At 35.8% G+C, this 27,206-nt stretch overlaps 1 protein-coding gene across 3 annotated transcripts in view; it reads left to right on the forward strand.

Moving 5' to 3' along the window:
* The window catches only part of SGCZ (sarcoglycan zeta), a gene marked incomplete at both ends in the record, with an annotated part of 410,467 nt that extends 383,924 nt beyond the window's left edge, over positions 1-26,543 (forward strand). For all 3 annotated transcript variants that reach the window (XM_082281321.1, XM_082281323.1, XM_082281322.1), the window contains 3 exons: positions 109-181; positions 13,333-13,456; positions 26,325-26,543. In XM_082281321.1, coding sequence (XP_082137447.1) covers positions 109-181; positions 13,333-13,456; positions 26,325-26,543 — 416 coding nt within the window. The remainder of the gene's footprint in view (positions 1-108; positions 182-13,332; positions 13,457-26,324) is intronic.
* Between the last annotated feature and the right edge of the window lie 663 nt (positions 26,544-27,206).

Raw genomic sequence — 27,206 nt, forward strand, 5'->3', positions numbered from 1 at the left:
TGGATTTGATCAGACATTTTGGCCTAAAAGTGTCAATTTGTGGTTATATATTTCAATGTGTTTTTATTTTCCAAAGTAATTGTACTGTATTTTATTTATGTATTTTAGGCACAGAAGGGGCAGTGTTTGGGCACTCTGTGGAGACACCCCATATCAGAGCAGAACCTTCCCAAGACCTCAAGTAGGTGTTCAAAGAATTGTTTTAAAATCAAACATTCTCAACAAAAGTTGTCTGGATTAAAAGAAGAATATCTGTATAGTAATATATATACTGCCTATTTAATGACTCATAGATATCCAAAACACTGGAAGACTCCAGTTTGTTCTAGCTAGTCAAAAAAACCCCACAAAGTTCTATCACATGAAATGTAAAATACAGTGCTTTTTTTATATATGACCTGTCTCCCCTAGCAGAACTCTTGAGAAATATGTTTTCCCTATAGACTGGAATATTCAGGTGATCTTAAGGTCCAATGTGTACAGTATTGTTCAATAGCATCAGACCAGGTGTTTGATTTTTTATGAGCTGTTACAGAATATATAAAAGTCAAGTTAAAGTCAACAGTCCCAGATTTTTACATTTAGTGGTGTTTCTGGGTTGTTGTTTTTTTTTTTTTTTTTAATACTACGCACGCATTTTTCAAAAATTCATTACCAAGTGATGCTCCCTTTCTAAATGAAAAAAATCCAAAGTTTTCTGTACATAGTGGAAAAAGTGGAGAAATCAGTAGATAGTAGAAGATCAAGTTTAAAATTTACTAAGGCATCTGTAGATTGAGAAAGAAAACTTAGAAAATTTTAAAGTGAAAGCTTTTCTTTGAAGTGCATGTATGTGCACTGCTAAGTACTAATCTGTGATTTATATGGATGAGTAATGAGAATCACAAAAAATCAAAGGTCCTTCCTTGTATTCCTCCCAGCAGAACTGGTAAGAAACAGCACAGACTTCGATTCAATTCTACTGTGATTTTTTGAACGTTATATAACTATCCCTTTACCTGCCCAGAAGTGTTTATGATTAATTGCTACAGAATAGCATAGTTAAATGCTCTTCCTTACATTTGCAAAGGCATTTAGGATCATTGGACAGTAATGATGCTGTGGAAACCATTTGCAGGAAGCTGTCCATATGGACAAGTTTGACCATTATATGTGGAGTGTGCAAAGTAAATGATTGTGTTTGATTATTTCCACTAAACATTTTAAAGTAATGTATAGCTCTGGGGTCTTCCAGAGTATCATGCTCACTGGATTTCTGTCTTAAAAATCTCTATCCACTTCCATGACTCCTGTCAGTCCTTTGTGAAAAATAATTATAAAGGCATTTGTTAGCAACAATCGCCAAGGTCATATCGTCTCTAATCAGAGGAAGTTCAGCAGAAATCAAAGTAGAAGCATAAGAAGCTTTTCATTTTTCAGGGGACCAAATATTTGGGTTAAAGGCTGGAATTTGTTCCACTCAAAAGAACATGGAAACACTGCTTTCTCTACTTCTTTTTAATCATTAAATAATATCAACAGAGTGAAAATGTGTGTAAAACAGATTATCCTGTGTCTTCAGGATTAATTTAAGTAAGGTTAAAATCATCTCATGTTGCTTCTGAAATTTACACATGGGACATTGACCCCTCCAGTCTTTTGTCTTAATTCATTGCCATGATTCCTATTGTTGCTTAATGTTTTCAACTCCACTGTTCCTTCAGTTCATTTTTCCAAGATGGGCTTAAAGTAGGAAGCATTTGGCATTCAACTTTCTGCCCTCTCATTAATAATTAATTTAACTCATACTTTTTATTAATAAAATTGAAGAAATAGAAATCCTTGGAGTTTGGTCAAGCAACCTTAGCTTACCTGTAAGTGATTTATTCTTAATATATTCAGTCCATATTGTGTTTTGCAAGTTTTTGTATTCACGTGCTCCACTCTATTATTTGGGATTCTATCATATTCTTTTTTAAAACTCTCAAGTCAATTTAATAATTTTAAAATTATGACAATTACTATAAGGAAATTTTAGTTGGCTGAAATTTCCTTATAGTAATTGCCATTATTACTTTTTAATGTTTTCGAATAAACTTACCCAATGTGTTCAATAATGGCAGTCCAAGAAGTATTTTTCCAAGTGTTGCATCCCTGTGTCTTTGGATGGTTAAAGTTGATGGTAAGTAAGGGGAGAGTAGAAAATTTGTTGAATTAACATTTTTCATTTTTTTCGGTGGACAGACTTGAATGCAATTTGACAGCAAGTTGCAGTGCTTAAGTGCAAATATATTAGGCTATGAGAGTTATTGTATACAGGGCTGAAAGATAATAGAATATACATTAGATCATTAATTAAAGCATAAATTATCCCATATTTTTCATGTTGCAATATGTATTTGTGGTCAATCAATAAACCTCAGGCATGATAGTTTTTTTCTTTTTCCCCAAAATAAAATATGCCAGACACCTATTCATAGCCTTGTATATGTAAAACGGCTGACTACTGAATTTAAAAAATGGAGCAATGACCACCTTGATTACTCTGAGTGAAACATAACTAGAAAATTTTGTCTAAGAATTTGATAACCACCAGGATCATATTACTTCCTGGGATTTTAGTTTAATCTATTGTAGACCGGGAGACAAAAAGGGAAAGTCAGATTCACATTACCTCCACATATCTAAACCTTGCCTCAGACACTCTTAGTTCTATAGCCAGATTTTGAGGTCTTCATATAGAGAAGCTCCCCTGATATTTACTATTAAAATTCTGTTGTGAAAAAATAAACCTTAGTTGAGTTCTTATGTAATTCATTCCTATGTGTCCAACCACTTTGGTCATATCTTTCTCCTCGCTTGCATTTTCAAATAATAGCTAGAAAGGTTTTGCTTTCAGACAGTGTTGTTATATGTCCTTTGTGAAAGCTTTTGTATCAAATCCCAAAAACTAATTAAACATGGCTGTCATTAGTTGGGATAAGTAGCATAAAAGAATCATGCATTAGAATCAGGAAAATGAATTATATCTTAATAATTTAATCTTCTTATTTCTCTCGCTACTGTTTCTCACAGGAACACAGTTAGGAAAACTAAACTGCCAATATATTCCCCAATTACTGGTTTTAGGCCAACAGTGCATTAAAACATGGTGCACTAATAGGCAATATCCATGCACAAAATAGACAGTAGTTAGATGCAGATAAATTTGCTCTCAATAACCTTCATCCTTTATAAGGGGATGAATTAATTTTTTGTTGTCCTCTGGAGATAAATGCAAGATAAATTTAATTATTTTTTCTCTTCTATGTCATGCCTTGCACACCACTACCAGTTAATCCTGCAAGCTAATGCTGGGTATAATGACATGAAAATTGCTCAAGTGGCAAGGAACCACACAAGATAGTTGGATCCTACTTTATCTCTAATAAGAATTCAAAATACATGTATCTTACACAGGAGGTCTGGTTCACTCAGAGTTGTCTGATGGTTTGTAAGAGACACCTTTTGTGACATTTAAGTGGTGGTTTAATAATAGGCAAAAATATCTATTCTGTAAAAGCCTGGAGCCAGAGAACACATCAGAAATTTTGACCTTAGCCTGTTAGTCAACTGAGCAGGGTGAGAGTGACAAAATCACCTTGACTCTGTTCATCTATTTTTAGCCAGAAATCAAAGAATAAACAAAACCTCATCAAAAGGTAGAAGATGCAGCAGAGTAAATAAACTCCTCTTCCTTACTATACTGTTTTAATGATATCAGATTCTAGTTACTTTCAGTGTCCTTTTTTAATAAAATAGAAATAATCATTATTTTTGTTTTCATAATTTGGGTTAGTTATTTCATTGTTTGGGCATGTGTATTGACCAAAACTTGTTTGCTTAGTCTTATGACTAGCTCTTGAAAATATTTTTTTTAACATATTCATACAAAAATAGGTATGAGTATAGTAAAATTCAAAAAATTTCCAAAAGTTAAGCTTCTCTTTTTAAATATATATGTGCTTATATATATATGTATACACACACATATATATGTATATAAAACAATTTAAAAATACATTGATGTAGACAGAGAAGAAAGCCAGTTATGAAAGGTTGTAGTTGCTGTGCAGATAGGACAGAGTAGAAACAAAAGGTAGATGTGTATGGCTCTTAAACAGAAAGAATAATTTGCTTTAGTGTTCAGTGATGATCATTATATTTGACATTGGAAAGGGAAAAGGTAGGAACCAAGATATGAAGGATAAAAATATTACTATCGCAAGAGATAGAAAAATCTCTGGAGCCTCTCTTTAGCCTCCAGGCTAAACTACCCCAGCTCCCTCAGCCACTCCTATGTCTTACACTGTAGACCCTTCCCAGCTCTGTTGCCCTTCTCTGGACACGCTCCAGCACCTCAATGTCTTTCTTACAGTGAGGGGCCCAGAACTGGACACAGGATTCAAACTGTGGCCTCACCAGTGCTGAGTACAGGTGACAATCACTGCCCTGGTCACACTATTGCTGATCCAGGCCAGGATGCCACTGGCCTTCTTGGCCACCTGGGCACACACTGGCTCATGTTCAGCTGCTGTCAACCAGCACCCGCAGGTCCTTTTCTGTTGGGCTTTATGATGATGCCATGTCATGGCTCCAGGAACCCACAGATGGGCTCCAAGCATAGCTGTGTCAGGCTACACAGGATTAGGAGAGTAAATATATTACCCTATCAACCTCATCTGAAAACCCATATAAAGCTCATAGGAGTAGAAAGCATTTGCACAGTGCTGAGTTAATGAAAGGCATGGCAACTTTACACTGCAATTAGTGTGAAGGCAGCCGAGGATCTTTGTTTACATGAAGCTCCCTCAGGTCTAACAGCAGGCATGACCAGTGCTCAGAGTACCACAGGAAGATATTCAAGGTTTCAGGAGGTGTCCTCGGCTTCTCCAAGGCTTGTTTCTACTGTGGTTGCTCTTCAACTGCTTCCAGATCCAAGCTGCTACTTAAATAATTCTAATTTCACATAGGTCCAGCCTAGGACTAGGTACAACAGCCCACAATTTGTTCAAGCTCTTTGTTTTCACAGATACTGCAAGTAAAAGTGTTTCACTCTCTTTTTAAATGGAAGTTGAGCAACAGTCCTCAATGCCCAGGAGATGACATTGGAGATACTAGAACTCATTTCTGATGTGCTTTGGACTCTAAACCAAACACAGTCTTGTTTCACCATACCTGCATACTCCATTTTGCTGTAGATTTTCTGATGAAACATGATTTGATATACTACTTAGAGTCCATAAAATTTGTACTGTACGACCTTAAGTAATGTTGCTGTAACATAGTATTTTCATTTCATGTCTTTCTTTTGATTCTAAGTGAACAGGCTTACTAATGCATTACTAAAAAGGGCTACTTTTATTTTTTTTTCCATCTGAGAAATATTTAGTTTTTTTAGTCTTTCCTTATACTACATTTCTCCACGGAGATTTTGTCCTCACTCCACTGTTCCTTTTCTGCGAGTATCTTCATTTTGAGCGACACTGTTTAGCCACTTCCACAAGGAAACAAGGCTTCTTAATTTTGCTGTGTGTCTGTCCATTCTCTCATGTCCCTCATAGTTTATGAAGCAGTTAGGCAGTTTCGTACATATTTAATAGAAAGGCAAAAGATCTTTATGTTTCTCTGCATTTTCTGAAAGCCAGTGTCTTGGGGTGACTTTATGATGTGTATCCCATATCACTGCCCTATGCCCAGAAATTAATTCTTGTTCCTTTCTATGCCTCTAAACTGAGCCTGAGAGGGGAAAGGAAAAACTGAGCAAAACTTTTTCAAAGCAGTTTGCAGCTTGTTCAAGGTCACACAGAGATAGAGACTTTTTTTCCAGCTGCGGCAGGGGAGGGAGGAGGCACCCGGCTTGCTGCTCCCGGGTCAGTTTTTGGCCAGTTTCAGTTTCTTTTTTCTCCAGAGAGAGACTGAGAGTTGAACTTTTTTCCTTCCCTGGAATTTTGGATTTTCTCCCTTTTGTGCTGGACTGCTTCAACATCAGAACATATCGGGAGGACTTTCCACTGAGTGCAGAGGACCTGGCCCTGGGCCAAGTCCCAGCTCCAAGGAGACCAAAGGGAGGACTCCAACACTTTCCCAGGTTTTTCCTCCACAGCAAGAGATTGTATTATTTAGCATTATTTTCCTTTTCCCATGTGTTTGTTAAATAAATAGTTTTCATCTCCTTCACTTTCCTTCGAGGAAAATTTATTTTTCCTGAACCTGGTGGGGGAGGGGTGGTTGTGCCTTCCCTCAGAGGATGTATTTCTAAATTTGGCCAAACCAGCACAAAACAGTAACTGAAAAGCAGCTCACAGTACTAGTATTTCCTGCTGTAACTTTACCCATTTGTATACACCTGGCTTCAGAATACCCTCAGCTTCTGAAACATCTTGCTTCATGGTCTTACTGGTTGTACCCCACCAGCATGTGTAGTACATGGAATTTGTAGCAGTGTTGTGGTTGTGAGTGCAGAAGTATGGTTTGGGTTCTAAGCACCATGTCAGTGTCAGACAAAGGATCAGGAGTTCATAGAGACTGGATATAAGAACAAGGAGGCTCAGAAGTTACAGGGAGTACACGAGTTTCTAAAACTATTAGTTCTGCAGTCCACCAAACTGCTCCCACTGCTTATAGCTATAATTATACAGAGAACTCCAAAGATAGCCTTTAGCCCTAGAGAAGAATGCATGATTTTACATGTCTTATCCTCAATTCACATTTTATCATTTGTTGTATCTCAAGATGGAATTCACTTCCAAAAGAATTAGCAAACGTTTTTGACTTCTTCACTATCTACCACTCAATTTTGTATTGCAGAAAGTAAAAATACCTCTCTAGTTTTTTTGGACATGGTGGTTGCCCTAAAAAAGTGACTGAAAGTAAACTCACCAAACCTTTTCTGATTTGTTTTTATAATTGGCTGATTTTTTGATTTTCTTCTTGGAATGTTTCAGTACAGTCCAAATATGGGACATTGGAAAGTATATTCCAAGCTCTCTGCTATGTTTAATCTGCAGAGTTTGAAGTAGACCTGTCAAAGGAATTTCAGGAGAATAATTTTGCATGAGATGGAGTTTTATCAAAATGTGGATCTAACCATGTGACAGTTTGTCTCAGCTAAAATACATCTGTTTATATCAGCTTAAGACTTCTTAGAGGAACAATGTAGAAACTATCATTAGACTATTATTGCATGTGGTCTGGACTGTAACTTCCTAATCACAGGAAGCTAATGGTTTTCAAAACTGAGACCCTTCAGACTCCCCCCGGCACTTTATCTTCAGATCTAACTCTTGACAAGCACTCGAGCATTTGCTGTGGGTATGTTACGTCAATCTCTTTCTGACAAAACAGATTTCTATTTCAAGGAAATATATTCTGAAAGGCAACTCAGGTAATAGAGCTATTTCTGGAAAGATAAACTTCATGTAAGAATGTGTAGCAGAAAGGCAGGGCATGTGTAGGAAGGGATTCAAGCCAGAATAAAAATCAGGAAGATAATGGAAAGGGAAACATTTAGGGTAGAATGGGGTAGGTCTAATTTGTCAGGACTGTGACAAATCCTTTTCCCATACCTTCTCTTAAACAACTGTTTTGGATTGTCTCATATCCAGAAGTTTTACTCACAGCCTGGAAGTTTAGACTTTCAAGCATGTTTTGGTGTTTCTCCAAGAAATAAAAGCTCATGTTCTAAACCTTATATTTTTACTAATTTTCTTGATTTTCAAAGGTTTGAGTTTTAGTTAAATTAACAACTGCATGATTTTTTACTACCTGAGATGCCACTTACGGTTTTCGTTTGTTTTCTTCTTAATATTACTTCTGGTTTTGACAGCTTCCTTGTCTTTAGCTTTTCTGGCTATGCCTTCACCCATGCTAAGAAACAATCATGCAGTATGTTCTCTTTAACCTTCCTCACATCACCTGCTTATTTACTCAAGCTCTTGTGTTAAATTGCTTTCTCCAGCCTTTCTCACTTTTTCTTGATGCTTCTTCATTCTTTCTATTCATTTAATAACAGTTCTGAAAAACTCTTTAATGATCTTTTATTCCTTACTTTTCCTCCTCAGTAAGAACTATTTTTTTAATATTCTCAGAAGAGATCCTTTATTTCCTTATGTGGTAACTTGTTTTTCTTATTTATCATCTATGCCAAATAACATTAAAATATTCAGTTGTTTCAAATGTTGCTATGACAATGCAGACCTATTGGATTTAAACCTGTGGCATGTACAGGGCAATTAGAACTCATCTTTGAGGCCAGTGAAGTGATTTCTAGGTTAGTGAGAATTTTAGGAGTTATAATAAGGGCATGCTGACACATGCTAAAGTCAGTGACATGCAGAACATGGACATAACATGAAATGCAGTACTGAATGCCATTCTACTATTCTGATTTAAGTCATGAAAGTTTCCTCTTTGCTTAAGATTATCATCCATGAGTTGAACAATTGGAAATTGGGGAAAAAAAAGGTTAATATTTTCTGGTTCAAGCCAACACTAATTTCATAAAAACAATGATTTAACTCTCTTTTACTTAAGAGCTGTGTGTGCTGTCACAAAACTGAGAGACAAATCATGCCCAAGATTAGGTTTTCACATAAATGAAAGTAAGTTTCATATGAACATATGAGAATTTTTCTTCTTAAAAAAGAAATGCTGATGATCAGTAAACAATATTAAGAATGCTGAGTCCTCCAAATTTACCCCTGCTTTTCAATAATATTTAAAAAAATAAGCATTTTGTTAAAAGCATCAGAATACAACAAGCTTCAGGAAATAAAATTATTCTGGCAATGATTCATATGCATCTTGAAGAGGTGCATATTTTCACACATGTAAATGTATCAAAATATTTTTTGCCACTTTTATATATATATGGTAAAATGTCCATGTATAAACTTGTAAATATTATAGGTAATAAGATTGGAATGATTGAATAATCATGTTATTTTCATATCATTCCCACTGTGATGTCAAATGTAGCTATTCAAGAATCCAATGTTTGAATAGTTACAATATCTTAATAAAAAGCTTTAAGATTTTTTGTCACCATGATCATAAAAGTCGCTGGCTATTCCTTATGTTGCAACCTGACTTCCAAGAAATTGACTTAATGGAAAGCCTAATTTTATCTATCATCATGAGTGTTCATTGGACTTCTTTAAGGACCCTTGGTCTCACTGGAGGACTCTTGAAAATTCTTTTTTTTTGAGCATTAGGACAGCTAACTGTTCCTTTCATAATAATAGAAATTGAAAGAATATATATTTCAAATTGTTTGAGGTTTCTGGAAAACAACATTTTCAAAATTATTTTGAAAAAAAATTTTTAATTCTAATTTGGAACAAAATCATTTCACTCGTGGGAGAGGAAAGTCCTGCATTCTCTGAGGTTTTGGGGTTGAGGGTACTTGTTTACAATCAAAAAGTAGGAAGAGGAATAGAGAGAGATTTGGTACACCCATTTGCCTTCCTTCTCCTTGTGTCTTACCCACCCACAGTCGCAGTCTGCCACAACTCTTGACCTGCAGGTGGCAAGATCAATGTCACAATGATTTTAATTTATGGAAATCTACAAAAGGCTTACCAAGTAAATGTGTAGACTTTCTGTTGGTTTTATATTTGCAAAACTTTTTTTCCTAACAGGGTTCCCATGCTCACTGAAAAAAAGGCACAATATGTGTTGGCAAGACTATAATATATAAAAGTTAAATACTGGGAAGTGTGGAATTATTACTTGACCCCCAAATATAAAGATGTCAATAAAGAATAAATTAGTTCCTGTTTTACTTGTGAGATCTCTAGCTGGCATATTTTTAATCCACTGTTTCTAATACAAATTCTAAATCAGTAGAGGTATATATCAATTGTTTTACTAAGTAGCATGGGTTGGATATAGGGCTTAAATAGAAATGAAGCAAATAAATTATTCACTTCTGCACAGGGAAATCTTCTATTTCCTTCTATTTTAAGAAATACTTTCCACTAGCCAACAGAAAAAAATTAACATAGATAAATTATATCCCATGTGAATATAAGGGATATGCAGGAGGTAAATCTAAAATATTGCTAAAAACCCAAAAGGAAACCTTTTCTTTTGGTTCATATTTTAAATTATTTTTCTCTAATACTATCTAGGTCAGCTTGTAAACAGAAAATACCAAATGAAGAAAAAATATTTCTGCATTCCTGATGAGAAATATTTTAATACCTTCAAAGGAACATATTCAATATATTTTAAAAGTTTCTCTTTTCTAGCCATAATTCTTTCATTATTTCAGCTCAAATTCACATGGCTTTGAACTTATGAAATTTATCTTTTTTCACAAATTAACCACTGATAATTAAAAAGAAAAAGCCCTTCTCTGCTGTAGATAGATCATCTTGCTTCATCACATACAACAAATTGACCAATTATATTATTTAAAAACTCTTTTTAAAAGTCTCTTTGTCTTTCCTACAGTTCTGTAGTTTCTGTCTAATAATAGCAGTAGTTACCGTCTCCATCAGAGCAGTGTGTTGTTTGGGAAAGAAAAATTAATTCTATTAATAGGATTCACTCATAGATGTAAATGCCACTGTGACAGGCCATCAGTAAATCTGAAAGGAAAGCAGATTCTCCACATGCTATTATAATAATGCACTTTTCCTTAGAGGGATGAGCATTACAGTGTGGGGTGTTACAATGAGTTTATAGTAGAGATTAAAGGTATCAGAAACATGGTAAAGAAAAGATACTATAAAGAAGCTGCATATCAAACCTAATTTATCTCAAAACATTGAGGTAATAATCTATTTGTATAGACTTTTGCATTTGCAGTAGCATGCTGCAGTCACTTTTCAGATGCAGATCAGTCAAAGAATAACAGTAAGAAAAGTAAATGAGAACTGTAAAACAGATTTAAGCATTCAGTTTTACTAATAGATGGGTGGTGTTTTAAAACCTGCCCTGATGATCATCAGTTCTACCACTTTATTTGATTTCAGAAGACTGCTAAGAAACTCTATTGTCTAAAAAAAAAAACACCAAAAAATTAATCTCCATGGTGTGGAGAACTCTGATATCATCAACTTTTCAAGTTGAGAAATTAATTGCCCAAATATCTTGTTTTTAGACAAATTTAAAGCAATTTATGCTAATGTACTTCTTGAAAAACTGTGATGAAACTATACTAAACAACTCTAAGCTATACACTGTCAAAACTTTAATCTTCAAAGAAAACCATAGTTTCTTGATGGATGTTCCTAAACAGATTTTAATTGTCCACCTGCTGAAAAGTTTTAGTTAGCACTGAGGCATTTTGATGTGATGACATCAGAACTATTTGTGACTTTGCTAAGACACATGAATTCAATGCAATAAATGTAGCTAAGAACACTTTCAGCTTTATCATTATGAAATGGCAGCTGAAACCACAGAGTAATGTTAATATTCTTGGAAAGTAGGTTATAAATCAAAATGATATGCTGCTTAAAAATATGGAATCAAAGTATAAAATCATTTAACATTTATACCATTCAGTTTCCTTTTAAGATCAAGGTAAAGCCTCATTAAGGCTATGGAGTACTTTCAGAAACCTAATTTCTAAACTTTATAATTTACATCATTTATAAAATATTTTGGAAGTTCTTTTTCTGCTGTCCTGTAGCCATCAGAAGTTCACAAAGCGCTACCTGAAAACCACTTGTGTATATTATTAAATAATTCATGATATTTAGATTCTTCCCCAGTACAAAGAACTGCAGAACCTCCTATCAACTTCTCCCTACAAAGCACCAAAAAAAGAGAAAGAAAATGGCCTAGCAGCAGCAGAGATATATATTTTTCTATTGCTCCTATCTATATGTATCCCATGTAGTTTTTTTTCTTTATATCAGGATCTACAAACAGTGTTTCCTCTATCTGGACACCTGCTTTTAATAGCTTTATTTTGTGTTGCTGAATAAATGCTTTGCTTTTTTTTTTTCATTTCTTTTCTTCCTTTCCCTATTGAGTGTCAGTGACGTGCAACAAACAGAAATGTTTCACAGACACCATCTCAGTGACTTTCTTTGCATGCAGATGTGGTACTTTGCTTTTAAAATGATAATCCAGTACTAGTCTGTGTACTTAAAAAATGCAATAGTTGAAATATTTTGAAATTCTCTTGTTCCATTGCTTGACAGATTTCATCTGGCTTTTTTGCACCAAATTCTTTGTCAAACTACTCTCTCCTTTATACATCTAGTACCTCATTATATTTTTGGATACATATGACCCTAATACTTATAATTTGCTTAAGAGGGAAATACAGTGTTTTCTTCAAGCTACTCAGTCTAGACATTTTTATCATTGGCATATTTCATATTACAAAAAGCCTTTGTTCAGATAAAGTGGAACTGTGTCCTGCCATTATATTACTAAGTTATAAATAGATAAAAAATTTTGTCTCCCTCCATTATAGTACTATGCAATAAGTTTACAACTGAACACAATCAGAACCCGAGTTACTGTTTCCAGTGTTCATCCTGTCATTTTCCCTATTCAGCATGTGAGCATGTTTTCTACAAATCTTTGCATTAGTATTTCCCCTTCAAGAGAAATCTCTACAGTACTATGAGAAAGCACAGCTAAGAAATTATCATAGTTCTGCATCAAGGCTGATGGAGCTTGAGTATAAGGAAGAGAGAAGTGGAAGGACTGACAGTAGAACAAGAATTGATTTGAATAGAGATACCAAGAAGCAGTGATGTGTGTCTTAACCCCACTATAACAGGGTTATATGAGCATGATGGGTATTTTGGAGAACAGAAAAACCATACAATGCCCCAAATAATAGCAACATAACAGATTTTCTTATCCTCTCTTCATACATGAAGCCGCTAAACATGAAATGAGTCTTTCAAAGCAAAGTCATTCTACCCAGTTTCACATAATTGAAAATATTTAAAGGTTTTGTTTTCTCTTTATTTAGTTAAACATTTATCATCAGTCACTAAGAAGACTTTAGTACTAAATTGTCATTACAGAAGCATTAACGGAGATATGCATATTCTTAAGCACCTATATTTCAGTATTAGTACAGTTGGATGCATTAAGTGCTAGTGCCAGAAAGCATCACTAAGCAGATAAGTTTATATCAATACATTCTTAAAAGCTTAACTTTTTTCTTTCTCTGTGCCATAAAAGTCAGTCATGGAATCACACTTATAATCCAGTTTTCCTTTGTTACCTCTCACAGTATGTTAATATCTACCTGCATCATGGGTTTTGAGGCTGGGAAGATTTTGGTGGTTGGATTCAGTGCATTTTTCCTCAGTAATTGTTTTTGTCTTTCAGACTTGAATCTCCTACTAGATCTTTGGTGATGGAAGCACCCAGGGGAGTGCAAGTCAATGCAGCTGCAGGAGACTTAAAGGCTACCTGTAGGAAAGAGCTGCACTTACAGTCCACAGAAGGGGAGGTAAGTTCAGCCAGCAGAGAAATGTTATACAGCTCTGCCCAGCATAACACAAACAGTGTGAGGAAGGTTTATTTGACAGCAAGGTAAACAACACAAAAACTGTTCTGCATTTGCCTTTGTTAAAGTAATTTTGGTTTAGTTTCTTCAGTTATTAATACTTATTTCCTTTTTTACAAATATTTGAATCCGTAAGTTTCATTCACACTGAAAATAAACTTAGTTAAATTAATACAGATCAGAATTACTTGTAAATTAAGAGTCAAGGAAAAGCTTCCATGAAACAGAGTCGGTTAAGTGATACTCATAAAAAATTGATTTGGATTAATCTGTAAAAATAAGACAGAGAAGTTTGGATTAATTTGGATTAATGTATCATTAAACCATGATTAAGAGGTTTAACACATTTGCTCTACCTGTGGTTTGAGTCCTTAAACTTTTACTATCTGTGTAAGAGAGACAGAGTACTTCAATTGTATGTTCATTCTCCTGTTTCATTAGCGTCTTGTTTCAGAGATCAGTGATCAGTGATTGGCATAAAACGACTTTGGTATAGATTCTTCACATGTAAACCTGTGTGAACTCATGAAAATGATTCAAAATTGGGTCACTTGTTGGGATGACAATCTATGTAGTGAAAAAATGCATGAAAAAGTACTGGCAAAGGAGTCCTCTCATCTTCAGACCATAAAATAATATAACATTAAAAAAAAAGCAAAAAACTTGTTGAAGGCTACCAAGAGCCCTCAGATTTGTATTAGGCACTTTGGAGAAATTGGTAGATTTTCAAATTGTTCTCAGAGGGACTTGCTACATTACAGCACTTTTGAAAATCCATAAGGTAAATATCTCATTGTGAATTGAGCTCTTTAGAAATTTTTTGCCTTTTGTGTTTGTATTTTGTATTTTCTACCAAATGTTTCCAGATATTTTTCATACTATCCAAAATAAGCAAAACCAAACAAAACCAACATTCAGATCCGTGACAGATAGTCCCCTGCAATGCACACTCTGCATTACAATGCAGACAGGAACATTTTGGCCAATATACTGCATCAAAAGCCTATTTTGATAACATTTTTCTATTGATGCAAGTATCTGTCCAGCATAATTAAAGCACTATGTTTTCCTGATTCAGAGCCTCAAATATTTATATACCACATGCCCCACCTTATTTTTGAGTTTCTCCAAAAGTTATCTCTTCCCCCAGTGTCTCACCTTTACTTACCACCTGTTACTGTTTCCTAACATTACTGAGATAGAAGTAAAAAATCTAATCCTCTTTTAATAGTAAATATTGTCCTGCCTCACACTGTCCTTTCTGTGGGTATTTTTGGGTCTAGAGCTTCTTGTACCCTGTCTTGTTTTCCCTTCATAAATCCCTACCTGGCCAAATCTATCATGCTTCCTACATTTATTAACATAAATTTTGCAAATAGAATGTATTCTTTTGTTCTTTCATTTCATGATATTGCCAGAGGGTAAAACTTAAATTAAAATTAAAGTTAAAAAAAAAAAAAATAAGCCAACAGAAAGACTGTTACCTTTCCTCAGCCTTCCATTATTCTTTAAGCAATGCTTCTTTCTATATTCTCTTTGTTTTGTATCATACACCTCTATGGGGATTCATACAAATATTTTGTCTGTGGATCCATCAGGTTTTTTTCGCTATATCAACATTGTGAGTTCATTGCATGACTTCTCATTTTTCTTAAGTATTTATCTTATTGAAAAGGTAGTTTTGGGAATAATGTCCTTTGACCTCAGCTGGACTTTCAGAATGGGAACCCAAGAAAAGGTATAATGCCTATATTATGTATTATTCAGAATGAGAATTCAATTTTGTATTAAATGTTTTGTAGGAAAAAAAATGCCAGTGAAAAGCTGACTTTTCTGAACTTCTTATTAAAAATCAGTATTTTCTCTATGTGCTAAGACTTTGCACATCTGTGATTTACTACAACGATGTTAGATTGATAATTATCAGAAGACTAACTACCAACCTTTGCCCACTCTTTCCCAATGAACTGTTCTATAAATATACATCTGACAAAGTTCAAAGTCTTGAATACTTCCAATTTCAGTACAATCTGAAATGAACTGTAGCTTAAATCCACAGAGAAATTATATCTTGACCAATTCTATCCTGAGGTCTGACCAATGCCTTTATAGTCTACTTTTAAATCTCTTACACTGGAGAGGGTTAGAGGAAAATGCAGAAACAATTTGGAAGGTATATGATAGGCTCCACAGCATTAGCTGTTGTGCAAAGTTCTGTGGCCACGTTAGGGAATTGCTGGACTAATTACAGCCTGGTGTGAGGAACCAGGGTAAACATCTGATGGATTAAATATCTACACAACAAAATATTGATTGGTTTTCTTGCTTACAGACCAACAGATAAACCAGAGATTAGCAGACAGCATAAAAAACCCCCCATGTTTAAAGGGTTTATCATTATTCATTTTTAAGAAAACACATTCTAAAATGACAAAGTATCTGTATTAAAAATAATCTTCATTTTAGCCTAAGAATTATATGCCTTATCAGTCAGGTTTCTTCCACAAATAAATTAGTATTGTCTTTGTGAATTGGATCTGTGAACCATTTTCATGACAAGACAGTTTGAACTAGAAAGAAATGCAGGGGTTTTTGTATTACTTTTATTCTGGTTAACTAAATTTAATTTTTTAATGTTTGTAAGCTTTTCCAAAAACTCATCAAAGATATGTGAATTAGTATTTTCTTTCTCTAGCAAAGTTGTTGCCCTATTATGACAGAAAATAGCACTGTGGCACCTGGAATTAACCAGTTATATAGCCATGTTATATAGAATTATGCATTTACTGACTATGAAAAAAAGATTTTCCTTTTATTTAAGAATAACTTCAGAATGTTTTTAAGAACATAAATGTGTTTATGAAATACTTTTCCTCTAGCTTTATTTCTATGCAGTATAATCTTTAGCCTCCCACATCACAAACCGAATGCCACTGCAAGCATCCTGAATTCTGCTGTTTGATATATTTTCTTTTTATTTACTGCAGTATTATAATAATCCTTTTAGCCCTATTACACATTATAATGTGTGATCCCAGACTGAATACTGAGGGCTGTAATTTAGATTCAGATTCTGCTGCCCTTTCTAAAGCTCTTGAGCTGCACCCTTGTGAGTCGAGGCATCGGCAGAATCCTTTGATTCAATTAAAACTTGGCATTTAATTGTGAACTATGTATTCTACTATAAATAAACCATAGCCAATGGTTTAAAGCAGCAATCATTTACAAGGAATGTGAATGTGAAGCTCCAGGCTTCAGCTGAATCCACTGGTTCACATAAGAAGAAAAAGAACACTTCTTGTCTCGAAATTCAGCACAATGACTGCTAGTTGACTACTGCTTTTTCACATAAAAGTGTAATGCAAAAGTATAGATCAATTTTGAATTCTGTAGATATTTTATTTTCCTAGACATAAAAATATTTGAATTGAACCTGGAACACATTATTATATAAAGACAGGAAGCTGAAAGGACTATTTGATGGTGTCCACTCTTTGGCCTAACAACTAATTGCAATAGTTTTGACCATACAGAATCACAGAATGGGTCAGGTTGGAAGGGAACCACAATGGGTCATCTGGTCCCACTTCCCTGCTTAAGCAGGGTCATTCTAGAGCACAGGATTTTGTCCAGACGGTTCATGGATATCTCCAGTAAGGCAGACTCCACAACTTTTCTGGGCAATCCATTCCTGTGCTCAGTCACCCACACAGTAAAAAAGCTCCTTCTCATATTTAGGTTGGAACTTCCTGTAAAAGAGTTTCTGCCCACTGCCTCTTCTGCTATTGCTTGGCACCACTAAGAGCTTGGCTCCATCCTCTGACATCCTCCCTGCAGATACTTATAGATATTGATGAGGTCCCTTCACAGCTGTCTCTTCTTGAGGCTGAACAGCCCCAGCTCCCTCAGCCTTTCCTCATAAGAGAGATGCTCCAGTCCCTAATCATCTTTGTTGCCCCCCACTGGACCTGCTCCAAGATCTCCATGTCCCTCTTGTCCAGAAGAGCCCAGAGCTGGACACAGCATTCCTGATGTGCCTCACCAGGGCTGAGCAGTGGGGCAGGATCACCTCCTTTGACCTGCTGGCAATGCTCTTCCTAATGCAGCCTAAGGTCCCATTGCCCTTCTTGGCCACAATGACACTCTGCTGGCTCATGGACAGCATGCTGTCCACAAGGACTCGCAGGTCCTTCCCTGTACAGCTGCTTTTCAGCAGGTCAATCCCCAGCCTGTGCTGGTGCTTGGGGTTACTCCTCCCCAGGTACAGGACCCTGTACTTGCCTTTGTTGAATTTCAGAATGTTTCTCTCTGCCTAACTGCAGCCTGTTGAGGCCCCTCTGAAGGGCTGCACAGCACTCTGGGGTACTGACTGCATCACTCTGAAATAGAAGGCTGCTAAGTAGGCTCAGCTCTTAGGAATCTTGATCAGCTGCTATGTCTCTTTGCAAGGAGCTTCTATGTAGGTTAGGCTGTGCACTTTCATTGCATCCTGTTGACTGTCAAAAATGAAGTCAATAAAAGGAGAAAGATGTACAGAGGCTTCTCATTTTTACAAATGTATTTATATTAATCACCCTGTCTATGACCTTTTTCCTATTTACTTCTTTATGCCCTTGTATTTCCCTGTCAAATTACACTCTATCATGGCATCCTTTGTAGAGCATATTTTGTTGTTTCTGGCATAATATGGCTGATCTCTCATTATGGTAAGGCTTATAGCTGTCACACTAAAAATGAGCAATATTCTTTAACAGACAAAGTTTACTCAAAATCAGTGTGGCAGACAAGAGGTCAAGTTGATATTTACCATTTTAGCACAGCAGATTTAATGAAGCATGCAGACAGTGTTATTTTGTAGAGGCTAACAAATGCATATGGTATTAACATTTGATCTATAATCCTATCCAGTTCTAAATCCAGGAGATGCATTTAACACAGAGATTAATAATTAAGGGTTAAATATTAATATTTAATAAATCTGCAGAAATCTTCACTTGTAAGATCAAGTAACAGTACTATTTTAAAGCATTTGGTGGCATTTTTGTGGACGGTTTTTATGTTCTGAAACAGAAAACAAAAAAAGAAACAGAACATTTTAAATTAAGTAGGTATACTGAAATTGAATTACCTTGTTCTACAGGCTGCTTGCCATAATTAGGAGGAATGGCAGATCAAAGACAACAACATTTCATAGATTAGTTCAATTCAACCAAGTTGTGTTTGTCTGAGATTAAATGTATGCAAAAAAAATTAAATGTTTGCATGCGTTAATTAAGTTCAACAGACAATAAGCAATGGCAGGCTATAGAGCTCAAAGATCCACTGTTTTTTCACCAAAAATTATCTAATACATGTGCTGCATTTTGTTTTCAAAGCCTTTTTTATGGTATTAAGCAGTTGACTTGTTACTGTTGTCTGTGAAAAAAGAGATTAGTGAAAATGAAGGGAATTTTTTCTGTATTCTTTTAAATTATAGGTTTAAAAAATTCTATTAGTATGTTTTGACAGATACTTAAAATTGAATGCATATTATTTAAAAAAGAAAAAAACCCTTTCATTTTCAAACCAGTTATTCACATGTAATTTAATTTATAGAAAAAAACAGTGTTCTGTACCAGTCTACAATTAAAAATACAAAACTACAAAAGCAAAGCAGTTTAACTGAAAACACCCATATTTAAATTTTTTTTTTTTCATGGCCAAATGTTCAAGACCTACACCATAAGGAATTTTATTAGAATGGTAAAAATGGCAATGAATAATTTATTATATATTTTTTTTAAAAAATTAGTATTGCCTTTTAATCTAATGATTATTTGAATGGTAATTAAGTTTTTTTACTCTGTAGTTTAAGCACAAATATTCCAAGTACATTTTCTTTTCTGGACTGTGTACATAAATCACAAAGAAGTCACATCTTTCCAAGACTGAATGAATTTGAAAAGACTGAAAATTATTTCCATAATAGAAAGAATAAATACATCAGAAAGTTTTTTGCTTCAGTAGGCACCCATATACTGTAGTGTGGTTATAACTCAGAAGTGCCAAGATGTACTCTTATGTATTAAATTTACAAAAATTCCTACTTAAAATGAAACCTTACCCTCACAAAGACCTCTTTGGTACTGACAAGTCAAAACATAAATTCTTCCATTCAAGAACGAACTGTACACTTCACTAATGTACAGTGTTATTTTCAACATATAGATATGTTATTTTTCAAATCCCTCTCAGATGTCAGTAGCTGCAGTCATAAGATGAAGATGAGAATGGAAGCAATACTGCCAGGGTTGTTCTGCTCAGGTGTACCAGGTATAATCTCTAGAAAGAGACCACACCAGGCCACTCTTAGGCCTGCAGGTCTCATTTGTCTTGTGGTCAGCTGATCCTAGTACTGTAGAGAATACATTTTCAATATGCAGTTTGGACCAGGTATGTTGGTCTTCTCTGAATATTTAGTATATTCAGTTTCATCTCAGTCATTGCATTAATTTCACTCTTAACTGTTCCTCAAAACTATTAATCATTACGACCAATATGGTTCCAGATATTGTGCCACCATATGTTTAAATTTTCCAGTATATACACTATCAAGTTAATATTTTAATTTTTCATTATGACTTTTTTGTTCCTTTTTCTCAGAACTATCATATAGATTTAATGAAAGCCACAGATAAGTGTTAGAACAAATGGTCCATGAAAACTAAAGTACTTCAATTTATCCTGTAGATCATCTCAACCTTGAATATTGAAACACATCTGCATATGAAAATTATATAGCTGACTCTAGTGACCTAACCTATATAATCCTCTTTGTGGGATGCTTCTGATAGCATATGCAGAAGAGCAAAAAGCCTAAGAAAAATCCTTGCATTCCTGTAATTCAGATTAATTGAATATTTAAGGGAATCCAAAAGGTTTATTTAGTGAGACATCACTACAATGTCTTCTCAAACTGGTTAACACCCACCTATCAGATTGCCTTCTTTTCTTTCACATTTCCTCCAGTTTCCTGCCCTTTCTTATCTACATTAGACTTGAAATATGCCTTTGCAGCTGTATAGAATTGCCCATTTAATCAAAGAGTACATGGATACAGAAAATTCTTCAATGTCTATAAATCCTAACTTTTTCATTTAGCTGTATCAACTTAAACTGTCATTTGCTCTCTTGAGAGGACTTAGTCAAAGACTCATTGGAGAATTTTATACATGACAGGTTCATATCTCTGCATTAAAGGCCTTGTACAAATATTTGATTTTTTACCTCATGCCTGTATCTTTCCCACTGAAAGTTTGCTCCTTCAATTTAGTTCATTGTTTTGTAGGTAATCGATATATTCTGGCTTGCCTTCCTCTCCCTTTCCCTCTCAATGTTCAGATTAGTAATACAGTCTGATGAGCAGGCGAACGACAGATCTTCATTAGCAAAAAATGTATGTAAAAAGAGTACCATTTATCCATTCCTATCACATGCACTACAGGCTGATTCAGCTTGATACTTTAATTAGTCAGAAATCAGATCTACTTTTAAACATTGTAGAACTAATTTATTTTTCTCTGTACTAAGATGCAATAGACCAAGCAATGATCTGGGATTTCCAAACCTTAAGTATTTAGAGAGAATGATGGTGCTCAGGACTCTGCTCTCCATGAAATAACATTTCTTTGAGTAGCTGCTGCCTTTTCCATTTTGCAATCTGTCAATCAATCTCCTACAATGTTTCAAGAATGGATGAAGGCTTTGGTTTTATTTGTGCCTATTTATCTGCTGAGGTGCGAGTCTCTCAGAAAGGGTATGACTGGCCAGCATTGCCTTGATGCATGTGAAGTATTAAATGGCTTCTCTCATACCTCTCACAGCAAAACAGATTAGAGAAAGACTGTGTACACAGGCACTTCCATTAACTACTGTCATCTAGCAACGGTGTTCCCTAGAATCATCATACTGTTTAATTATTTGTTTTGTCACTTCTTCCCTTCTCTTTAAACAAACACCTGATATCATCAGGCATAAAACAGTAAGTAGTTCAAGTTTTGCTGGTGTTGGAGGAGTTTTAGCCATGAATTTCACTTTTTAGCAGATCAGAGGACAGGAAAGGGATATCCTCAAATATGCATTATGTTCTCTGAAATTCCTAATTAATTGGGCTACTCTGGTGGTATATTTGGATTCCTGCTTAACTAAGAGATAGCAATGTTGCATCTCCAAATTTCGTCTTTCATTTATAACCTTGACAGCATATGTACAAAGTAGGTTTTAATACTGGCTTTAAACCAGCTTTATTAATCCTCTTCATCTCAGGCTTCACCAGGGAATAGCTATAGGAATGTGATTAAATTGGACTCACCACAGCAGATATCACCCTCTCAAGAAACCAGTTCAATTTTCTCAGACACCATACCCTAGTATCCACACTGCTCACCAGATATTCTAGAATGCATGCTGGGACAGGACTTGATAGCTAACACTCAGGATTAGGATACCAGCTAAACCTGGATTGTTCTACATCACAGTGTGAAGTTTGTAAGTATCAGTGGAAAAGTCTGCACAGCTATGCTTATAAAGATCATCTCATTTAGTGAGCAAAATAACTGAGCTACATTGTATTGTAATGCACATCAGAGTAAGGTGCTCTGGATTAAAGTCTTGGAGCAGTATGAGGAGATATACTTACAGCTTTTTACCGGCTAGGCTCGTAGTTCAATGCCTTAGAAAGCCTCTGGCAGCCTAGAGAGGTAGCACAGGCAATCCAGCATTTCAGTAGCTCTAAAAGCAGTAAATCGCAGCTGCAAAACTGATATCACCAGCAGAAGCAAAGAGGGAGAAATATAGCTTTTGGTTTGCCTAACTCCCGCAATTAGAAGCTTTCAAATAGACAAGATGCTCGCAGAAAGGGTTGCAAAGCCAAAGAGGGCGGGACCCCTCTTGGTCCTTTCTTTTATTCGGAGAAGGGGAAAGGGGAGGACTGGGGGCGGACCCGGGGTGACCGGCCAATCAAACACTGCTAAAGAGTTGGAGTTACATTTGGTTTTGCCTGCACTTGGAACAAAGGGATTCAGAGCACATGGCAGAGACAAGTGTCGTGGGGAGGGGGAAGGGAATCTCGGAACAGGCAGCAACAGCAGTACACTACAGAACATCTGCAAAAAGGTTGCAGAAGTGTAGCTCTCCTGATGTAAACAAACAGAAAAAATTTGTGAGCTCATACAAAATAATATAATAAAATTTATGAGATTTAACTCCAGCAGATCTCTGACACATAGGTCCTCTTAATTTTTGAGTTAATTCTTGTTTGAATTGAAACATGTCTTTTAGAACCCATTTAATTTTGTTTTACAGATTTCTCATGATCCTTTCCAATCATCACTGCAATTAAGCTGTTAAAATGGCCAGTCACAATATCTATCAATAGTATAAAGAGCTCATCTTGTATTTTTTTGCATTGCCTTACACGTATGTCTTCTATATTGAAGTGCATTTTATTATTGCATATATAATATTCTAATGCATCCAGCTTCCTTTTTTTTTTTTTTTTTTTAATAAAAGCAAAGAAATAGTCTTTTTCTTATCTTCTATGGTATTCCAAGTATATCAAGGTGTGCTGGTTTTGACTGGGATAGTTTTTATTTTCTTCACAGTGGCTGGCATGGGGCTGTATATTAGATTTGTGCTGAACACAAGGTTGATAATATAGAGATGATTTTGTTATTGCTGAGCAGGGCTTTGTTGCAGCGGGGATTTCTGCAATATGTATAGACAGCGAGGCCCGTGGAAAGAAATAGGGACTGATTCATGATAGATATTTCAGAGATCTTTATTCTTCAGCCACGTGGCCAGGGGACTGCCGAAGAACTGAGCAATCACGGGACAACCAGGGTACTCCCCGTGCAGGGGAACACCAAACAACCAATGGGGAACGGGATTCACCAGGGAGTAGGGAAACCCCATAGGCCGTGCCTCTACTCCAGCGTCCCCTCCCCCCGGACCCCAGGCCATGGGGGAGGAACCCCAACAGGGCTTAACACAGACCCAAGGACTTTTGTTCTTCCTGCTGCCTTGCTGGGGAGGAGACTGGTGGTGCATGGGAAGCTGGGAGGTGACACAGTCAGGACGGGTGACCTCAACTGACCAAAGGGACATTCCATACTGTATGACATCAGGCTCAGTATGTAAAGCTCCTGGGAAAAGAAGGAATAAGGGGAAGGGCCTTTGGAGTGATGGCGTTCGTCTTCCCAAGTCACCATCATATGTGATGGGGCCCTACTCTCCTGGGTTTGGCTGAACACCTGCCTGCCCATGGGAAGCAGTGAATTAATTCCTTAGTTTGCTTTGCTTGTGTGCATGGCTATCCCTATTAAGCTGTCTTTATCCCAACCCATGAGTTTTCCAGCTTATACCCTTCCAATCCTCTCCCTGATCTTTCTGGTGGGGGAGAGAATGAGTGGCTGTGTGGTATATGGCTGCTGCCTGGGGTTAAACCATGACACAATGATTACCGAAAGTCAGCATTAAAAGTCCAAAAGGCCACTCAGATATTTTTTTTAGCTCTATTTGTTAAAAGTTATCGAGAACTGCTGATTAAAAGTATATGACATTACTGGCTCCAGTTTAATATCCTGTTGAATTACTGTTGAAATTGAAAGTATTTTATCACAGTCATGTTCTGACATCAATTTTTGATCTTTCTCCAAGTACAGAACTATGCTGAGCACTATGTAGTACAAAAGATATACTTACACAGACCTTGCATTGTAAAATGCTACTGGATTTTTATTTAATGCTACTGATAAATCTACTGTTACTAATTTAATAATGGACCTGTTACCCTTTGTTTTTTCTTGATATGAGAAGTGAAAGAATACTTTTAATTACTTGTCACTCCATTCATTATTATATCCTTTGTTTCCTTCCCACATTTTACCAGTTCCTCGTTTCTAGTTTGTTATTAAACTCTTTTTCCCCCATCTGTTATTTTGTTTTCTTTTTATATTTGCCATAGTTACTTTCACATTTACTCCTAGCTGAGCATTTTAATATATGTAATCTTTTTTTTTCTCCAGTTGTAATTCTCGCAGAACATTATTAAATTGTTCCCAACACCATCCACATTTCTTGCATAAAAACTATTTCTTCAGGGGTTATGACTACTAATTTTCTCAGGTCTGTGATACTGGACTTTCCAAGCAACACTGTGGGTTTGTGTGTCTAAATACATCATTACTTTGTCATAGAAGTTACAGAACAAAGATACTAATTTGCTGCATTTTAGTTTTGTGATCACTTCTTCTGTCAGTCACAATGTAAACTAAAGCAGGCATTGTGACCTGCAGAAGCCACCTTTGCCTCTGAGATTCTCCCTTTCTGCCCTTTTTAGTGAGTATTTCCTCCCATAACAGTAATTGCTGTGGGAGCTGGAGAACTTAGAGTGATGGGGAGTTGTAGAGTTTGGGGCTACCTTCAGACTATATTACCTTCAATAATTCCAGTCATTTACAATGCTTCTGCTGTGGATGGAAACATGATTATGCATCAATCCTTGTATGAAATTTTATCCAGCCACTTTATTTTTTTCCCAGCCTGCTATTCCTCACATCTCTACAGCAGGAGCTCAGTAGTGCTTCTCCACTGCTTGGCTGCCATATACCACTGATTTTATCGTAAAATAATGCTTGCCCCCTGTAGAAAAAAACCCAATACTTTCCATATGTCTTCAGGTTCTTTACATATATTGTGAACATTGTGGTATAGCAATGTCAAGTTGGCTTCGTTGATTTTAGATGCCATAGAAAAAGCACTAGCAAGTATTTAAGGAACTCACCTTCTCCTAAGCTTCATACTGTTACCTCCAGAGCTTAAAGCCATTTTGATTTGTAACCTGTCTTCTAGAAATTCTTAGTCTGCTCCTGAGATAATGACTGATCTTACTTTGGCTCTTATTTACTCTTCCCATAAATAAAAAAATACATTCTAAGCAGCTGGACACTCATCTGTTTGTGTCGGTGGAAGACATGCTGTTTTCTGCAAATGTAAGAGTAAATATTGCAGAACTCAACAGAAATTCATGAATGTTACTGGTATCTACAGTTTCATACTGACTCATGTTATTTCCAGTGGAAGATTAAAAAAACCCACAATAATTTTTAATCATATTCAATGTTCAAAAACAAATGGGAATATCTTGATAACCTTCTTAATAAGACTTTAACCTGAAATCTTTCCTCCTCTTAATTTAGGTCAAAGAAGCTCTTTATTTTGTGCATATGACTTTGTAACCTTATTTAATTATTCTCTGGAAGTAGCTATTGTTAAGCCCCAATAATTTAGCACAGTTCAGCACATATTTTCAACTGCTTACCAGAACACACTGGGGAATGTGCTTTAATATCACTTCACACTCATTAAAATACAAATTCTGCCAGAGCAAGTATATGCTGCTGCTATGAGTGAATAAATTTTAATCATAAAGTGTCCAAGTAAAAATTCAACCTATTGAAGAAGATTGTCAAAATGTTTTTGTATAATAATCTTTGTACCTGAATAAACATGTTGGTGAAGTAATTGCATGTACTGTAATAATGATTATTAATGCAGAAACGACTGCACAGAGATGAAAAAAAAATAAATGATGACAGCTTTTTTATTTCTAAAAAGAATAATTTCTAATATATATTTATAATACTACTAATGAAATATTTCTAAAAATTTAAATATATTTCTAAAAAGTCACAGCTGCCTCAAAGCACTTCTTTAAAATATGTCTCAATGATGAAAGAAATTTATGTACTTCTTTATTTTCTCCCTCTTTTAGATATTTTTAAACGCAGATACAATCCGCCTGGGAAACCTACCAATGGGCTCCTTTTCATCCTCTTCCTCCTTCTCCTCCTCCTCCTCCTCACCCAGCTCTTCAGCTCCTCGCCAGACTATCTATGAGCTCTGCGCCTGTCCCAATGGTAAACTTTACCTGTCCCCAGCAGGAGCAGGCTCCACATGTCAATCCAGTAGCAACATCTGCTTGTGGAGCTAGAATGACTCCGTTTTATCCTCACACCAGAATAGCCTTTTGTTACTATCCCTCTGCTTCACAGTTCTGTTCGGTTTCCCTTGTGACCAGTTCAACGCTTCAAACAGCCTGCAGAGCAACTTCTTCCACTGTAAGCAGGAATACAGCGCTGCCTTCTCTTGTGGTTTGTGCTGCCACTCAACACAGAGATGGGAGAGAGATCAATGTATTCTTCATCAGGAAACCTAGAACATAAAATCACCTTTTTTTCCAAAAAGGGACAATAACACAGGTGCCTTTGCTACTTGAAGTGAAGCACATAGTTTTAGATTTTTGCGGGACCTGGATATGAACTGCACATAAATATCTATCTAGACAGAGAGAGAGAGTACAAGAATTTGCCCAGAATCTTATAGTGAGATGAATTTGTTCCCCCTGTATGATAACTTTACTGTCTGAAAGCACAATTTTCCATTCATCTTTTTGATGTAAACTTTTATCCCTGAATTTTAAAATTTTAAAGCATTGTGTGATGCTTGCTTTACTAAACAAATTCAGTAAATGGTTTTTAATACAAAAAGAGACAGAATTCCTCCCTGACTTTGGTTTCTTTAAAAATGTGTTGTTACTATTTGTCTACTAAGTCTAGGGTTTTGTACACTAGGAAAATTTTGGAAGTGCTCAGCA

This window comes from Coloeus monedula (genome assembly GCF_965178545.1).
Source record: "Coloeus monedula genome assembly, chromosome: 5".
In the NCBI taxonomy this organism is placed as follows: Eukaryota; Metazoa; Chordata; class Aves; order Passeriformes; family Corvidae; genus Coloeus; species Coloeus monedula.